Here is a 17927-nt window from a genome sequence, read left to right on the forward strand (position 1 = left end):
ACTCAAAATTTGTCAGATATTGGTCTAAGGGTGTGTACATGGCCTGATTCATAATGACCTCCTTTTACTTTCCATAGAAACTGGCACTTTAGCATGAATGAGTCTGTATTTTACATCCAAGATAAATATAAATATCTTGTTCTTACCCCAAACTGGACTGAGCAGCTCAACAGAAGGCCCAGAATGAAGGCCAGATAGTTGGCCTTCATTCTGACCAGACACCAGAGTTCTGAACAATTTTGATGTAAAATATTGTTATTTAGTCAGTAACTTAAACACAAGGCATTTAGAAGACAACAACTCATTATAGGATATTGTTTGTAAAGTTGCACAGTACAAAATTTAACAGCATTAATTTCTTTTTATCAGTCTGTGCTAAAAAAAAAATTAAATTGGGTGGTCATTTTTAAAAGTCATATTTTCACCATGTTATTCATACATTAATAAATGTCAGAGTTCCAAACTGAATATGTAATTTGAAGTTAAATATTCAGTTTGCAAACTAAATATTTCAAATAAAATATTTAATTAGAATGCTAAATATCTAATTTACAAACTAAGTCCCAACTTTAATATTTAGTTTGGAAACTAAAATATTTAACTTCCCAACTAAATATTTAATTTGAATGCTGAATATTTATTGTTGCTCCTACATTTATTAATGTAGGAGCAACATGGACAAAAAAAATGAACACCCAGTTTTTTTTTCTCTGATATTCTAAATAAACCAAATTATTGCTCTTAATTTTTTACTGTTTAACTTTACAAACTGCAAACCCCATAGATTGGAACCTATTCATTTCCACAGAAGGTAAAAATGACCATTAATGTCCGTCTTTCTTTAAATACATACATGTGTGGTGAGAAACCTCGTATCCTAGGTCAATCAAATTTCTGACAATTACTGGCTGTAGTGCAGTACGTGACAACAATCTCCCGTCTTCTTCATATATCTGGGCTATGGGGTAGGGTGGCAAGACAGAAGCCTTATCTCTCAAAGAAACACATCAAAGCCCGGCTTAATTTAGCAAAAAGACATCTGAAATCTCCCAAACACATGTGGAAAAATGTGTTATGGTCTGATAAAGCCAAGGTTGAACCTTTTGGACATAATTCCAAAAGGTATATTTGGGGCGAAAACAACACTGTCCCTCACCAAAAGAACACCATACCTACAGTAAAGCATAGTGGTGGTAGCATCATGCTTTGGGGCTGTTTTGCTTCAGCTTGAACTGGGGTGGACGGAGTTATGAACAGTACCAAATATCAGTCAGCGTTGGCACAAAACCTTCGGCCTTCTGTTACAAAGCTGAAGATGAAGAGGAACTTCATCTTTCAGCATGACAATGACCCAAAGCACACATCTAAATCAACAAAAGAATGGCTTCACCGAAATAAGATTAAGGCTGTGCCCAGCCAGAGTCCAGACCTGAATCCCATCAAGCATCTGTGGGGTGATTCGAAGAGGGTTGTGCACAAGGAGATACCCTCGCAATCTATGGGATTTGGAGCAGTTTTGTAAAGAAGAGTGGGCAAATATTCCCACATCAAGATGTACCACGCTGATAGGCTGGAGATGGGGCATGTTGGCGAGCGCCTGGTGGCCGGGCTTTTACCCATGCTAACATTAGCATGATGGCTATTATTAGCATATTGAGTCACTAGCCTGTTGATTCTAACAGTAGGATGAGGGTTTTCGCTAGCAGGTTGACAAACACAAAATTTGTGAGCTAACACAATTAAATATGCTAACATTAGTGTATAAATTAAAATGATCCAAAATCCTAAGTTTAGCTTAAGTGACGCAAGTAGTATATGCTAATGATAGCCATCATGCTAACATTAGCCATGTACCTAAAATAAGCATTTTACATAATTTCATATTTATTAGCAATATTTACCATACTGACTGGATTAAGTCAGTGTAAGTAAACATGCTGGTGACATCACATGTGTCACTGTGATGTCACCTGTGATGTGTCATCACACATCTCAGGTGTCATTTAGTATGCTAACATCATTCAGTATGCTATCATTAGTGTATAAATTAAAACTCCCTTTAATTCATGTTAAGCTAATGCTTCCTAGAACTATTATTTATGTTTTAGATGTACAAAACATGAGTCAATCGTCTTGAGCTGTTGAACACCAAACTCTGTTCAATGACCTAAGAAACAATGAGGTGTCCAACACCTAAATGCAACACCAGTTTTATTGCCAAAACTCCAATTTTAATGCTAAAAAACACAAATTTAACACAATTTTAACTACAAAGGAATTTCTTACAAAAATGCAACAACATTTTACACATGCCTAAAATGCTGTTGCGTGATAATAGGCTTGGTTTGGCTATGAACAACTACCAGTAGGTGCCAATGGCAATTATTAACACAATTAACAGGTGGTGGAACCAACTGATTTAAGGAATGAACTGTCAATTATTGTGTTGTTTAATAAATTTCCTGATGAGGTGTGTGATTTTACAAACAATAGATGGATTGAACTCGTAGCGGCTTTCTCATACAGCAAGTCCTATGCATATAAATACAGAATAAAAACAAATGACATTTCTCCAAATTGTAAGAATTTATTTCCAAAATACTTCAACTTCCAGGTGAAATACATCAGTCAAGAAACAAACTATGTTGGTAACATTCAACTCAGCTACAAAGTAAAAGAAAAATAATGAAAAGTAATAAACTACATGAGTATAAAAGTAAAGCAAAGAAGCAAATTTGACTGTAACCAAAAGAAAAGTTGTAACATCATAGTGTGATTTTGAAGCAACATATTGACATCAGCCAGGGATCAAAAAGGTTCCTACATTCTCCCTCACATGGACTTGATCATCATTCTTGTGGCTTTGGCTGAATAAGGGGCGGGTGGTTTCCAGGTGAGCCAGTGGAGACCAGAAGCCCAGCCGATGTGATCCCCAGAAGGGTGCCAGTTACCGTTGAGGCTGGCAGAGCCGCACCGGCTGTACCACCAACCGCCTCCTTCCGAAAGGGAGCATTTTGTTTCAGCAATGTCTCCAAAGAGGCACGGAGAGCAGCCATCATTGTCGCGGTCAACGGTGCTGAATCCAAAGCCGTTCTGGTCAATGCCCTTATAGGCTCCACGGATGGCGTCACCTTTTGGTAGAGAAGAGTTTATCTTAGGAAAGTATCTTTCAAAGGGTTTCTTCCGAAAGAAAATCTTGCTTTCTTTGCAAAATTTCAATTGGTTGGATCCATATGAAACTAGAGACAAGGAATTTTTTGGATTGTTGAGATTCTTTGAATTGCAGTGTTTGTCTTAAAACCCAAACAAAGATAAATTGAGCATAGCTATAGATTGTTAGAGTGATTTATTACTTGTTAAACAGCAATTGTTAATTCACGCAAGAATGTCCATCTGTTATCTAAAAAGGCTTATCCTTGCAGGGATGTCCAGGAGGGCTGGCGCCTTTCTTCAGTTCTCATTTGGTGAGAGGTGAGGTACATCATGCACAGTTTGCCAGACCATCACAGGGCAACAGAGAAAAATAGGGCAAACAGCCATGCACACCCACATTCACACCTAAGGATAATTTAGAGAGACCAATTAATCTGACAGTCATGTTTTTGGACTGTGGAAGGAAGCCGGAGTACCGGGAGAGAACCCACTCATACAGGAAGAACATGCAAACTGCAGAAAGACCATAGGCCAGGAATCGGAACCAAGGTCTTCTTGATGCAAGGCATGTCTCAAGTTTCAGTGCCAAAGCATCAAACAATGACAACTGTATCAAGAAATCTATTTTTTCACTATCACCACACTGCCAAGTGCCTTTGCAGCTAACAAAATGGACTTTTTGCAAATCCTGGCGATCAACTCTTCCAATTCATTCAAAAAATTTTCCTTTGTGACTCTTGCATTTTGGTAACCTGTAAAAGGTGTACCCCACCTCTTATCCAATGGCTTCTGGAGATAGGTACTAGCCCCCTTGCAACCTTGAACAGATTAGTGGGTGTAGATCATTTAGGGATACAGTAAACAGACAAATGCCCTAATATAATTGGATGGGTTTTTAAAGAGAAAAAGCTGTGTCCACTCTCGCAGCCAACACTGCAACACCCTTACAAAGGGCGGGGTGTTGGAAGGAAGTGTACTTCAAATGTTAAATGTTTCATCAAATCTTGCACAATGATCTTGCACAATGATTACAAGCAAACTAGATGTTAAGAGGTTCAACCAATGTTTATCAGATGGTAGACAGAATACTTGCGTACCTGCATCTCCGCTGTATTTCCCAACGTGGAGTTTGAAAGCCTTTTTCTCATTTCCCAGTCTGAAGTTCTTGTACTCGGCAAAAGCAGTGCCACCTTCGTGGTCCCACAGGTCCACCCTCAAGATCCACTTCTTGGATTGGTTCTTTGTCAATGCGAAAACTTTCGTCAGACCCAGCCAGTGATCCTCTAAGGGGTTAAACACAGCACAAATACCAAAATGCTTGGGGGGGTTTCTCACAGGTTTGCACCAGTTGTGTAAAGCTGAACCTCCTACTAAAAAACCAAAAACCAACTCAAAGCATAATATGCTGGGTTTAACTTTTAAGTTTGTTCTCAAGTTGTCCCCCAATATTTAACTAAGTCCCCAAATAACATGTAGTTCACATACGTGTCAGGTTTCCAAATCCATTCTTATATGCTGCCCATTTTCTGTCAAAAGACACAGAGCCTCCACTGCGCCTCTGAAACACCGTCCAGCCTCCATCTGAGTTCATCTCACAGTACACCTGAAAAGGAAAAACAACAATCAATACATTGGCTGTCAAAAGTGACCACACCCCTGATAAAATGACAGATTACGACATGAATATATAACACCACTTTTATTCAACCTGGTTATAACCTGGCTGCACCTATGAGGCTGAGCAACTAGTTCTGCAGTTGCTGTTTGGTTTTAGGCAACTCAGTCGGATCCCTTGGTCCCAGGCAGACTTCCATTCTGAACAGAATCATTAAAGGGACCAAACACAATGTAGAGCCACTTTATTACATACATCTACCAAAAACTGAGTTAAAAAAAAACCTTCCCGGCTTTATACCTCTCTTGATTCAACAAAATGTCTACAACATTGGCTCCTACTGACATATTAGCATCACGCAGGCGGTTTAGACTGCTCAGCTGCATGTTCATGATGTGAATCTCTAATTGTACCCTTCAGAGCACAGTGAACTAACTCATTGTTATGTTCAAGAAACCAAACTGAGGTGATTTGAACTTTGTGAAATTCTAATTATCATGCTAGCGGTCCCCAAAATGACTACAGAAAATGACCAACGTCATCTGGAACAATACTAAGGTTGGTGGTGGCATTTAACTTATGTGCCGTCTCAAGCTTGAACTGTTGGTACAAGTCAGGATGGATTCATGCTTTTATCTCAAATTCTGACCCTGAACATCTCAATGTTAGGCAGCTGAAAACGAGACTCTGAAGACGATTTTGCTGTTTACTGAGGTATTTGATTTTCCAAATATATCTGTTGTAACTAGCAGTTCTTTAAAACAACCTTTTCTGACCTCCTCAACAACCAATATTGGATATTTTTTAATCTTTTTTTTTATTATTATTATTTTACTTTTTTCTATCAACTCCTGAAATGGCTGTGTGTAAAAATCCGAGCAGCTCAGCAGTTTCGAAGATGCTGAGACTAGTTATCTTTCTTTCCCATTCTGATGGTTTGGTTTTAACTTTACTGCCTCCTCTACCCTTTTCCTTCGCTGTTTCTAGATGTTGACTTGGAGTAAGTCTTCCTTTGATTGGACGCTGTCTGCGTTAAACAGTTCAACTTGTGCACATCATAAGTAGTAGCTGGCACCTCACCGTTCTGTCGCCTACTTCACACCAATTAGAATCATTATGGAAAACTTAGTACAAACAGTTTTTTGTGTGTTTTCTGTTAAAACCTGCTAATCATCTTAAAGTACTTACAATTGCAATCAGAAAACAACAGTGTCAAGTAATCTGCTTAAGATCATTTACAATTAAAAGCAGAAATGTCTTCAATCGGTCACCTTGAAGCGGATATTGAGTCCCTTAGGCTGGATTACGTAGACTCCACTGGGGGCATCTGGAGACTGACTTCTGATCTGTGTGCAGTCTGTACCTAAAGTTCACAGAATTAAAGATAAGGATGACCAAAAAAAATTTTCCGTCTTTGCATGTTATGATAAACTTGCTATCATAAGCAGTTTGTTTTGTTTTTTTGTTGGTTTTTTTACCTTGAGATTTGAGGGCTTTCCGCTTTTTCTATGAGAATGACAAACACAGGTTTAGTCCTTTGAATACAGATAAGTACAAGTTTTAACCCACAAATAAAGCTGAGTCATATTTACCGCTGCCTGGACTGAGCAGCTCAACAGAAGCGTGAATATGAGAGCACGATAACCGAGACTCTTCATTTTGACCTGCGTTTACAAGTGACATTTTTTAAATCAACAGTTATAATCTTTATTATTTTTCTTTTTTAAGAAACAGCATTTTCTCATTTTAAAGCATTTACAAGCAGCTAAAAGCACAGATGTTCTAACTAACTTAGTGTTGCAGCCTAACTGCAACACTAAGGTTTAATACATACCTGCATGTCGGTTGGACCTTGCACCCCAGCTCACACTGTACAACAGAGCCAGCTCCTTTATACAACAGACTACACTGCCACACCTCCTTCCCCACTTCCCATAAGTGTAATCTTTTTTTCCCTCTCTCTCTATGAGGTCATGTTTAGTGGGAGGATGTTAGAACAGCAGCTCTAAGCTCCACTGCTTGGCTGGAGGAAAACAACCGTTATCCTCCGCCCTCTCAAACTATGTTACGCAAATTCTCAACAAGGACTTGTCAGTATTTCTGTCTGGAAACACTTCCACGCTCATTTCTTCTTCCCGCCTGGCCGAGCTACGCCTCTCAAAGTAAACAACCCTGCAGGCGACTCTAACGAGAGAGGAATGCATTATTCAAGAAGCGGGCCAAGCGACACAGATTAATGCCGTGAAGTCCACTTGTTCCGAACTGAGTGTTTTTCTTCAAAACCTAAAAGGTTGTGTGTATGATATCACTCCCTTACTTTCTCTTGATTATGCATGCACTGAATTCTTGCGTTCGGCATTCATCCAATTGGAAGAATAACATCAGAGTCCACTTTGCGGGTCAGTGGATCTCATGGTAAGAAGTGATAAAGCGGTGTGGGAGGAATTCTTACTGTAAATGACCAGGTCAGGGTCGACCTGTCGGAGAGAGACACATTTATTTCATCTTTAATGACTAACAGCATGAATGTGCAACACAATGAAGATAATCTGCTAGTCAGATAATGATGCAGCCCAAAGTCATTGATTTTGTTCTATTTTTGAAAACCTATCCACATTCAAATCGCATGTCAAAACATACCTTTTCAGAACAACTTTTAATATATGACTATTGCCCTGTTTAATGCTTATCCTGTTTTTTTAATGTAATATTTCTACGTTCTCCTTTTATAATTTGGTTTGATGTACTTAGGCTTCTGTTTGTAGTTTTGCTTGATGTCTGTAAAGGGAGTGTTGGGAAAAGCACCAAACAAATAAAACATTATTATTATTGTAAATGTAGAATGCAAACAAACAGAGAACTACAACATAGTGAGGAGTACAACAAGTACTACAAGTTGTGTCATAATGAGTCACAACTTTCTGTTTCTGTCACCACATGATTATGGTCTATTACAGTATTAAGTCAGTCTGTCCACAGTACACATCAGTGAATGACTCAGAATTTCCTCCAACTTACAGCAGCCGTATGCACCTTTATAAAAGTGTCATTTTTACAGATTTGCTGAAGCAGTCACTATATTGTGACTCTACAATATGAAATAGATAAACTGTAAAAAATAAAATAAAATCATGCTCCTCTGCCTCCCCCCCTGTGATCATATAGCATCTGCAGGAAGACACATTCTGTCAGACAGAATCAATCAGGGGCAGGAGGAGGGGTTTAGTGATGTCAATCACCCTCACGTACATGCCGCTCACACCATTTCCTACGCTACAGCTGGTTCACCACAATCACCTGGCCGAGCTACGCCTCTCATGAATGCAAAGGCTTGCTAGTATATCCACCATGACGATGGATAAACAGTTTTCCTCGGCCATTAACACATTTGACATCGCGTACACAAGGTTGATTGACAGCGCTAAAACCCTCCTCCTGGCTCTGATTGGTTGTTTCTGACCGGGTGATGTATTTGACTTAACAGAGGAAGAAGGCAGAGGAGCTACATTTTTTTTCAGATTTATCTGTCTCATTACACTGTCATGACATGGTGACAATGTTACAAAACATATTTTTGTAAAGGTGAAATACTGCAGGTTTAATACGGAACAGAGGTCATTAATTTTTGTCCCAAAATGAAATATTTGGATAGGAACGACAGAACATGCAGGAAATCTAGGTGTCGTTATGAACTCAGACCTAAAGCTAGGATAAATGTTACTGGTCAGTTACACACTGACTGATCTTTACCCTTGGGTCATCAGTGACCTGCTCTGTTAAATTATAACTGTAAAGGTTACATTTACTGCAGCTTTCAATATAAGTCAGTGTTCATTTCGTGAGTTAATTTCTATTATTTCTTAACAACAAATTTCTTATGATTTTTATACATTTTAGTTTGATTCTTGAAGTATATTTCTTGTTTTCATGACATTTTCTGTGTCTACATAGTTTCCGTCTTGTAGAAAACTCTGAGCTACATTTGGTATGAGTGGTGCAGCACACTCGCTTGATCCGATAAGACAAAAAAACAAACAATCCATATCAGAACAAAAAGTACACAATCTCAGGCTCTGAACATGACCAAGTTTGGTTGTACTGAACCAAGTGATTGTCCCTGGAAATACCCTGCCTCAAATAACTTGGAGAGGCTCAAAATAATATTGACATGGTATTTTGTTTAATCTTTTCCTCTTTAGTTTTTGCAGTTTTCTTTTCAGGTCTTCGGTTTGCGACATAAGAAAGCAAAACTAGAATAGAAACAAAAAGTGTTGTACTCATAATAAAAATTTATTTTATTAATGAATGGTACCTTTCACCCATAAACTGAGTTTCTATTACAAATGTGTGCAAAACTTTGTTGATATTCCTCTAACGTCGAAATAACGCAATTTTGCAATTGTGGTACTTCCATTAAAAAAAGAAATGCAATTAAAATCCCATGTGAATAACTTTGCTCACCCAAAGTCATTAAAAAACAGACACGTCATCCTCCACCTACCACTTCCTGTCGTCTTCTCCGTCATCTCTGGCAGTAGCAGCATCTTATTGTTGATCATGTGACTTGTGTGACGCAAAATAATGTTTGCATTGCTGTTTTGTGAAGTATACTAATTTAAATACAACCAAAAAAACCCACCTCATCAGCAAAACTTTTATTTTGAAAAGGAAGGGGGTTTTTTTCTTCTAAATTGGCAGGTTTATATTCAGCAAATAGATTTCCAAAATGTCAAATTGTGCGATTTTAAGATCGATGGAAATGCATCTGCTGTTACCCCAAACGCGTTCCTATGTATCCGAACTGGAACAAATAATGACAGAGCAGTCATCCTCTTCCATCCCAAACCCGGGGTAGAGCGGCTCGCTGAAGTTACTGTAGAACGTGTGAAGATGTTTGAGGCTCCCAGAAGACACCCTGTAGAAGGACAGGGTGCCACCAGGCCAGTCCAGATAGACCGCAACCTTCCGAGAGCGAGACGCGGGTACGGATATTTCCTTGCGCTCGTTGTCATGCTCGGCGCTGTAGTGATCTTCGGAGCAGAACAGACACCAGGACTGGTCCGTTTTGCCAAACGCAGACACGTGACTGTTCGCTCTGCGACTGATTCCCCTCATGGCGACGGCGACGTCCACCCAGCGTCCTCGCCACTCCACCTCCCAGTAGTGGCGCTGGGTAAGGCCTTGGTGACACAGGACCTGGGAGACACTTTCAAACCTCTCGGGGTGTTTTGGGTACGGCTGTGACTCCCTAACCCACGTCACCTGTTTACCTCCGTCGTGTAGAAAGAGAGACGTAGACACTGTGTTTGTGTCAAAGGTCAGGATGCAGGAGTCTGTAAAAAATAAACAAGTTTTATTTTTTAACTGGTGATTTAACCCTTTGCCATGATGGTAATTAGGCCAAGTTTTGGCCATACATGGGACAAATCATTTATGTCGTTAAAGACATTATGATTATCCATTATTTCTCCCTTCCAATAAAGCCATTTGGGTTTACACTTTCGATTATTGCAATGCTTAATCATTACTTTCACAACAAATAGTAACTTGCAAGAATCACACCACGTTTGATTATGCAAAGTTTTTGGAAGCTAATCAGGCTTTTTCAGTGCTATAAAATACATCAATTGGTAACATTGAAAGTCAAACATAACAGACTTCAGTAATGTTTTGAAACTTAATGAGGAGTTTAAATGGCAACAACAGCTAAACAAAAAAAATCTTTGGAGAAAGAATGGAAAGAAATATTTACAACTTACAATTTTTTAGTGTTGATTTCAGGTAACATTCCTCATTATGATCCACACTGTAGAAAGAAGTATTAAAAGAAACTCAAATCCTTAATCAATGTCAACCATAGAGTAGAGTACCATTGGGACACTGCTCCACACAGATTTTCCTGTGTGGAGAACATTTTCTGCTTAACAAATAAAGCAGCAAAACAGAAATCTGTCATTTTCTATGCATTTGTGTCCTCGATATGTCATGAAAACACATATTGAGGAGCCATATGCAGTAGGATGGAAGTAGAAATGTAGTAGAAAAAGTCCAAACAACTACAGATCACAGATTCAGCGACTTCAAATGATCTAGAACGCAGCAGCACAGCTTCTTACAGGAACCAGGAAGCGTGACCATATAAGGCCTACTCTGGCATCTTTACACTGGCTGTGTCCAGAACTTTGCGATCACATAATCAGTTATTATTGACAGTTCCTCAGACTCGATTTAAGAGGAAAGGAGATTGAGCTTTTTCTGTTGCTGCTCCTGTTTTATGGAATAACTTACCTTTCCAGATTAGATCTGCCCACAGCCTGGATAATTTTAAATCACTTCTTAAAACTCATTTTTACTCTTTGGCATTTAATTGATGTATTGTTTTTGCCCTGTTTTGTCATTTGTGTTGTCGTTCTTGTACAGCACTTTGGTGCAGTTTTATACCTGTTTTAAAGTGCTATATAAATAAATTTGACATTGACATTGACATACAGATCATCACAATATAACTGTCAACTGTGTGGCATCTTGCATGCCTGAAGAAACCTTTTGAGTATGCCATGGGTTTTGCAAATAGTTTGAATTTGTTTACCTAGATTTTTGCAATACTTGAAGTTCATTTACCTTAAATGTTCTAGTCTACAAAGTGGATCGTCCCGCTGATCCGAGATCAGATCCGCTCCAGAGTCCTGGAGATAATTGTAACTGAGGTCCAGCTGCCTCAGGTGGGAAGGGTTGGAGCTCAGGGCTGAAGCCAGATGAGCGCAGCCTTTCACAGTGACTCCACAAAACGACAGGCTGCAAGACAGGGGTCATTCAAGACACTCTCTATACTCTAAAATTATTTTGATGCTTTCCTTGATTTGTTTGATAATTATATTGTGGTTGTTTTGGGGACAGAAAGGACCGTTTACCTCAAGGTTTCCAAGACACAGTTTGGGTTTGCTATTCCGTTAGAGAGCAACTCTACTTCCAGGTCCTCCAGGTCATTCTCACTCAGGTCAAGCTCTTTCATGTGGGAGTTGTTAGTGCTCAGGACTAAGGCGATGTCAGCACAGCATTTCTGAAGACTGCACTCTTTTAATCTGCAGGTAGTTCATAGAAAGGCTTGTTGAGAATCACAAAGAAGGTTCCATTTTAAAGTATCATGATTGGAGAGAAGTGAAACAGGCAATACTTTGCCACATCTGGCATGACAAAAACCACCGAGTCTAGCTGCACAAACTTACATTAAAGTTTCCAGTCTACAGTGCTGATTTTTGAGGCCGGAGCACAGTGTACTAAAACCTGGACCTTGAAGGCTGTTCCCACTCAGGTCCAGATGTTTGACTTTGCCAGAGTCTGAGCTGAGAGGTGAACTAAGGTAGCTACAAGATTTCTGTGTTAGGCCACAGCAGCTGAGTCTGACCAAAAACAAAGAAAAAGAAAAATGACAACAATTTAACAACAGCTTATACTTGAGTAATAATGTCCTAAACATAATAAAAACTACAAGATAACATTAAAAAAAAATCATTTTGCATTAAAATAGGTTTTTGTAGGTTTCAACTGCATTTATAAGTGATTCTTATTTCAAGACAAAAACATTTTCTGTCCCAGTTTAGAAAAGTGATATCCTGAAATTTATTAATTAATTTCAACTGACCTCAGAGTTTCTAGTTTACAACTTGGACTTGTTAGTCCAGCAGCAAGCAGGTACATGCCAGCATCCGTCAGGTTGTTGTTACTCAAATCAAGAGATTTCAGTCGAGAAGAGCCTGAGTTGAAGATTGAAGCTAACGCTTCACAGGAGCTCTCCCCCAGTTTGCACTGATTTAAACTGTTAAAACAAAAGTAGTTAGAAGAAAAAAATGTTTTTAATAACAAGCCAAGCAATTCACACACACATAGAAATCATAAAAAGTAGCACAAAAAATGTTAAAATGTGCATAGACATGGAGTAAGTCAGATAATTTACTTGGAAACATTAAGTTTTGTTTTCTGTCTCCAAAGTCAGTTGCAAATTTGGTTGAGCTCAATTGGATATGCGTTTGGGACCATTGTTAATGGTGGGCACCCTTCTGCTAAAGCGCTAACAGCGAAACAAAATTTTCATATAACAATTTAGTATTTTTGCTAACTTTGAAAACATTTAGCGAACTTAGCTTTCCTAAATTAATTAATATTCTGAGGTGCTAATTTCTTTGGTTGTTTTGTAAACTTTGATTTAGAGTTTATTTCATCTGTGTTGAAGTTTTAATTATCGAATGCTAGGGATTCTTCAAGTAGATGTTTATTTTCATGTTCTTATTTTAAATAGGTGAAGACTGTTTGCACTGTTCCATGTCTTTCTCACTTGTTCTCTTTTGTGTGTCAAAACTTTATTGAAAGAAATACAATCAATACCAAACAGCTAGTGTTAATGAAAGTAATATTTAAGATCAGTGCTTTTGGGTTACCACCGGTAACCTTTTAGTTAGCGATGCCCACCACTGACTGTTGTCTTGGTTAAGATTTCAGCCTAGTTTAATTTTTCAAACTAATCAAAAGTTTCCCAGAAAATTTCTCAATTCATTGTTTTAATTATATAACGGCAATACCACATCATTATGTGGTAGTCTGATCTTCAAACGTTACCTTTAGCGTGTTGTTTTTTTTTAAGAAGATGTGCCATACAATTCCCTTCATGTCATTAGTTCAATACAATATTAGCATTTTTACCCATCATGTCTATATTCTTGCAAAGTTCCATCTGGTTTTCCAAATCTCCAAACTTCAAGGAAGATTCAAAGTGCTTTTTCTTTAACAGTCGAGTCTGTCGTGGTGATTTGGAGTACAAGAAATTGGTTCAATTCAAGGTCTTTCTGAAGTTATGAGTGGTCCTTTGGATTTGGAAAACTCCTGTCATTTGACTCCACTACAATAAGACATCTTTAAAGAAGCACCTATTCATGGCCCACTCGTGCTCACTCGAACATGTTTGAAACTAGAAGGATGTTTGCAACAATACTATTGCAAAAGTCATAAGCTTGCTTTCAATATGAGGTGCTTATTGTGATATCTTGTTTATAAAAAACCTTTATATAGGTCATCATTTACAAGCCAATCAAGGGAAGACTACTTTCTTTATCGTGACAGATTTCAGATGGATTCTTGAGTTATTATGCCTTTTTACAACTTTGTTTCATGAATACTTTTTTCCTGCGCCAATCTGATATATCATTATTTTCAATGTGTTGATTGTTTGAGTACCCCCAACTGGAGTCACGGAAATAACGTCTTTAAATTTACTGAATAAACATAGACATGTTCGATTCTTGACAGAAAGAAGCAGATCAAACCTCAACGTCTCAACTTTGCAGTGACAGCTGCTCAGTCCCAAACTCAGGGCCGTCACTCCACTATGCTGGAGGTCATTAGCGCTCAGGTCAAGCTCTCTCAGTTGTGTTGACTCTGTGTTAAGAGCAGCAGCCAAGGCCTCGCAGCAGCCACCCTCCACTTTACATTCACGCAATCTAAAAATAAGGAAGTGCAGAGTTCTGTTTCAAATACAAACTGCTGACAGTCTCTACAGCCAGTTTATAAAGGATAAAGTGAAGGGTAACGCATATTCTGCAAGAACAGAGAAATGTGCTTTCTCTTCCAGGGCAACAACAAGAAAATCATGTCATTCTGTTCTCGTAGCCATGTTTTTGGAGTTCATGAAGTTTTTTTTTATATATAGCCACTTTCAGGACAGTACATTTAGGTAGTGGTCACAATGACCGTTGTTCTTGTCCAAGCTTCTCTGTTTTTGCAGAAATTCTGTGTTAAAATCATATAACAAGACCTTAAGCTCTTCAGCTTGCATTGTGGACTCAGTAGACCTTCAGAAAGCAGCTGCACTCCCGAATCCTTCAGCTTGTTGTTACTCAAATCTAAATCTGTCAGATGAGAGGACGTTGAGCTCAAGGCAGAGGCCAGCAGTGGACAGCAGTTTTCAGTGAGGTTGCAGTAATTTAGGCTTCAAAGGAACAAAAAGGCAGCAGTTAGCAGGGGTTACTTTTTGCTTGACTGTGGATAAAAAGTGGATAAAAAGTGCTCAACTGAAGCCAAGAGAATGCCCATCATTACATCTAAATGCTACTTGTTTTTGAATCTGAGACTTTACAACCAATGGGCAAAAAGAATGTTATAAGTAAACTTACAGGGCACGTGTGGAGGAAGTTATAACAACCAGCAGCTTCTCTAGCCCTTCTTCTGATCTTGAGTACTTCTTTAGGTCAAACGTTTCCTCCAGAGTATCTGATGTCATTAACTCAAAAGTGAGAGCGGACCATTGAGCCGAAGATAACTGTGTGCTTACAATCCTCCCAGAACTTACAAAGCTCTGAATCTCCTGCACCAGAGACTCATCTCTGAGCTCCCCCAGACAGTGGAACAAGTTGAGCTTTGATTCGGGTTCTTCATTGATCATTTCTTTGATAAACTGTATGGTTTTAGCCACATCTTCTTCTCCCTCTGCTTCCAAATGCAGCACACCGTAAAGGAGTTCCTGGTTTGACTTCAACGAAAGGCCCAGAAGGAAGCGAAGGAAGAGATCCCAGTGGCCATCTGGACTTTTCAAAGCCCTTTCAATGGCAGATTTATGAAAGCCAAAAAGAGACTTTCTCCACAGTTTTGAGGAAAGTCTTTCCAGACGTCCCAGAAAAACATTTTCCTTGTTATGCATGTATGAGTAATGGGCAAAAACAGCTGCCAGAAACTCCTGGATACTCAAATGCACAAAGTTAAAAACTTTTTGTCCCCTTCCCACCTCCATGTGAAACATCTCTGTGCAAACACCTGAGTACATGGTTGCCTCATTAATGTCCATGTGGCACTCTTTCAGGTCAGCCTCATAGAAGATCTGTTTGCGCTGTTCCAGCTGACGGAACGCTAGTTCTGCGAGCTTCAAACAAATGTTATCACCGCTCATGGGGTAGTGCCTTTCAGCCATCCGGTCAGTCTGACAGAGAAGAAGATACACGTACATCTCAGTCATGGTGTTGGGCAATCTTCCAGTCACGTCGTCATGCAGCATTCTCTTAATCAAAGTGACGGTGATCCAGCAGAAAATTGGTATTTGACACATTACATAGAGGCTTTTCGATGACTTCACATGGTCTATAATCCGAAGGGAGAGGGCATCGTCACTCAAGCGCTTCTTAAAGTATTCCTGCCATCGGTCTTCAGTGAAGCCCTTGATTTCAGTCCACTGGTCAATGTACTTTCGAGGAATTTTGCCCGTTGCCGCAGGCCTACATGTGATCCAGACGAATGCGTTGCAGAGCAGATCCCCTGTGATGAGATTTGTGATCAGCACATCGAGCGGGGCCGGTTCCGTCTCATCTCTCAAAACCTTGTTGTATTTGAAATTTAATGGGAGAAGACTCTCATCAAGGCCATCAAAAATGAAGAGGACTTTGGAGTCTGATAGCTTCTCGATGGGTTTTATTTGAGGGAAAAACCAATGGAGTAGGCCCATTAATGAAGAGTCTCCCTCGCCCATGAAGGAATTCAACTCCCTGAAAGGGAGCGGAAAGAGAAAGGTCATGTTCTGATGTTCTTCTCCTTCTGCCCAGCTCAGAGTGAACTTCTGTGCACAGACTGTTTTACCCATTCCAGGTATACCCTGAGTAAGCACAGTCCTTATCCGTCTTTCCTGATCAGGCTTGAATAGATCTCGGACTTTAATTGTTTCTTCCACTGCCATTTGCTTGGACTTTTGCTGTCTGAACTCACGCTCGTCACTTAAGCCTCCCCAGGCTCCTGCAATCACATGCAGCTCTGTGTAGATTTCTTTCAGGTACATACGTTGTCCTTCCCCTGCATTGCCCTCGTAAACTTTCAGACACTGTTCCTTCAATGTACATTTCAGTCTCTCTTGGATTGTGAGGAGGTCACTTTCTGTTGAAAGAACAATTTTGTACTTAAGTACAAACATAGATGAACAAAGACATCTGAGAGTTGATTTTTGTTAGCATCTTACCTTCGCTTGTTTTACTGCTTTTATCTGATAAAAACACAACATAAGAATACAGATTTTACTGACCAACACTTTTTAGCAAACAAATTCACCAAGACATTTGCTTACCGTTGCTGCACAACTCTTTTAGTCGATCAGCAAAAAGTTTTTGTTTCATTTTCTCCAGTATGATCACAGTTACGCTAACAGCACCTTCATAACCATATGTTTGCACCACAAGATCCACAGTGCGCAGCCTGTCCAAGCCGTCAGCTTTACACTTTGGTATACGTAGAAATCCTTCAAGGTTGCTGCTGTAAAGATACCACTGAAAAGTCCGAAGATCTTCATCAAGAAGTTCTAGAAAAATATCCAAGAGTTGTTCTTTTACGTTAGCCATGTCTGTCTTCTGAGCCAGTGGATCAGCTTATCTTTTATTCTTATCTGTTCATCCTCAGAACAATGCAGAGCTGAAATGCAGCAGTACTTTCAGTTTAGAGATGACATAACCACAGTGTGTCTATTATCATCCTTCTCATTTCCTACTGAGCTGACACAGCTGAACTGACGCAGACATGTGATCAGTTGAAAAGGACGGTTTGAGGAAAACAAATGTCTTCCCCTATGCTCTGCACCTATAAACACAGTGGTATGTGGGTGAGAATGAATGTAAAACTGTGGCAGAACATTGTTTTTATGATGAGTTTGCTTTAGAGAAAAAGAGACAAATCTATAAAACCTAGATAATGTGCTTTAAAGTGGGTGTCATACCTCATTACAGCACAATGACTTGTTCAACCTTGACAATAGAAAAAAAAATTGTAGTGATATGTACTTTAACCTGCCCCTAGAGAGGCATCATAAAGATAAATACCGAAAGTACTATTTATAAGTTCACTCAGCTTTGAACCCTTTACCCTATAGCTTTTCAGTTTATTGTAAACTGCTGATTGAAGAACTATTAGATAAGAGTAATGAGTAGTTTTAGCTATTGTAACTTTGGTCACGGCACAGGCAGTTCTCAGAGGAATGGCACTCTGGACAAAACCCGTCTTTTTCTTCCCTCCTAATCAGTTAAAAATAAGACATTATAGTGATATAAAATGTACCGCAAACCCATACAAAACAGGTGAGTTGATGTTATTCTGAGCCTACTTAACTCCTTATTGACTGGACATGCATAAAAGCAACATAAAC

The 17927-nt window shown here is 39.2% G+C and overlaps 2 protein-coding genes across 2 annotated transcripts; both read right to left on the bottom strand.

The window, feature by feature from the left end:
* Positions 1-2567: 2567 nt before the first annotated feature.
* LOC106908494 (angiopoietin-related protein 5-like) lies at positions 2568-6702 on the bottom strand. The gene is made up of 7 exons (XM_014974617.2): positions 6603-6702; positions 6361-6432; positions 6247-6274; positions 6040-6131; positions 4639-4756; positions 4251-4436; positions 2568-3131 (listed from the first exon to the last, which is right to left on the bottom strand). The coding sequence occupies exons 1-7, from the start codon at positions 6606-6608 to the stop codon at positions 2833-2835; spliced, it is 801 nt and encodes a 266-aa protein (XP_014830103.2). The 5' UTR covers positions 6609-6702; the 3' UTR covers positions 2568-2832.
* Positions 6703-9037: 2335 nt separating this feature from the next.
* Positions 9038-17282, bottom strand: LOC106908491 (NACHT, LRR and PYD domains-containing protein 12-like). The gene is made up of 11 exons (XM_088003097.1): positions 16860-17282; positions 16755-16778; positions 14932-16672; positions 14574-14747; positions 14086-14259; positions 12411-12584; positions 11995-12168; positions 11680-11850; positions 11390-11563; positions 10528-10574; positions 9038-10101 (listed from the first exon to the last, which is right to left on the bottom strand). Exons 1-11 carry the CDS (start codon positions 17128-17130, stop codon positions 9557-9559), a joined length of 3669 nt encoding a protein of 1222 aa, XP_087859223.1. The 5' UTR covers positions 17131-17282; the 3' UTR covers positions 9038-9556.
* Between the last annotated feature and the right edge of the window lie 645 nt (positions 17283-17927).

The sequence above is a fragment of the Poecilia mexicana genome, unplaced genomic scaffold (assembly GCF_051168715.1).
Source record: "Poecilia mexicana isolate PSO_F unplaced genomic scaffold, ASM5116871v1 scaffold_23, whole genome shotgun sequence".
Lineage (NCBI taxonomy): Eukaryota > Metazoa > Chordata > Actinopteri > Cyprinodontiformes > Poeciliidae > Poecilia > Poecilia mexicana.

Coding starts and splice junctions, on each gene's coding strand:
- LOC106908494 (XM_014974617.2), bottom strand. Junction 6,132..6,246: donor GAAAGCCCTCAAATCTCAAG/GTAAAAAAACCA, acceptor TGTGAACTTTAG/GTACAGACTGCACACAGATC. Junction 3,132..4,250: donor GAAATACAGCGGAGATGCAG/GTACGCAAGTAT, acceptor CTCTACCAAAAG/GTGACGCCATCCGTGGAGCC.
- LOC106908491 (XM_088003097.1), bottom strand. CDS start 17,130: ATGGCTAACGTAAAAGAACAACTCTTGGATATTTTTCTAGAACTTCTT. Junction 12,585..14,085: donor TGCAAAGTTGAGACGTTGAG/GTTTGATCTGCT, acceptor TTGTTTTAACAG/TTTAAATCAGTGCAAACTGG. Junction 10,575..11,389: donor TGTAGACTAGAACATTTAAG/GTAAATGAACTT, acceptor TTCTTTCTACAG/TGTGGATCATAATGAGGAAT.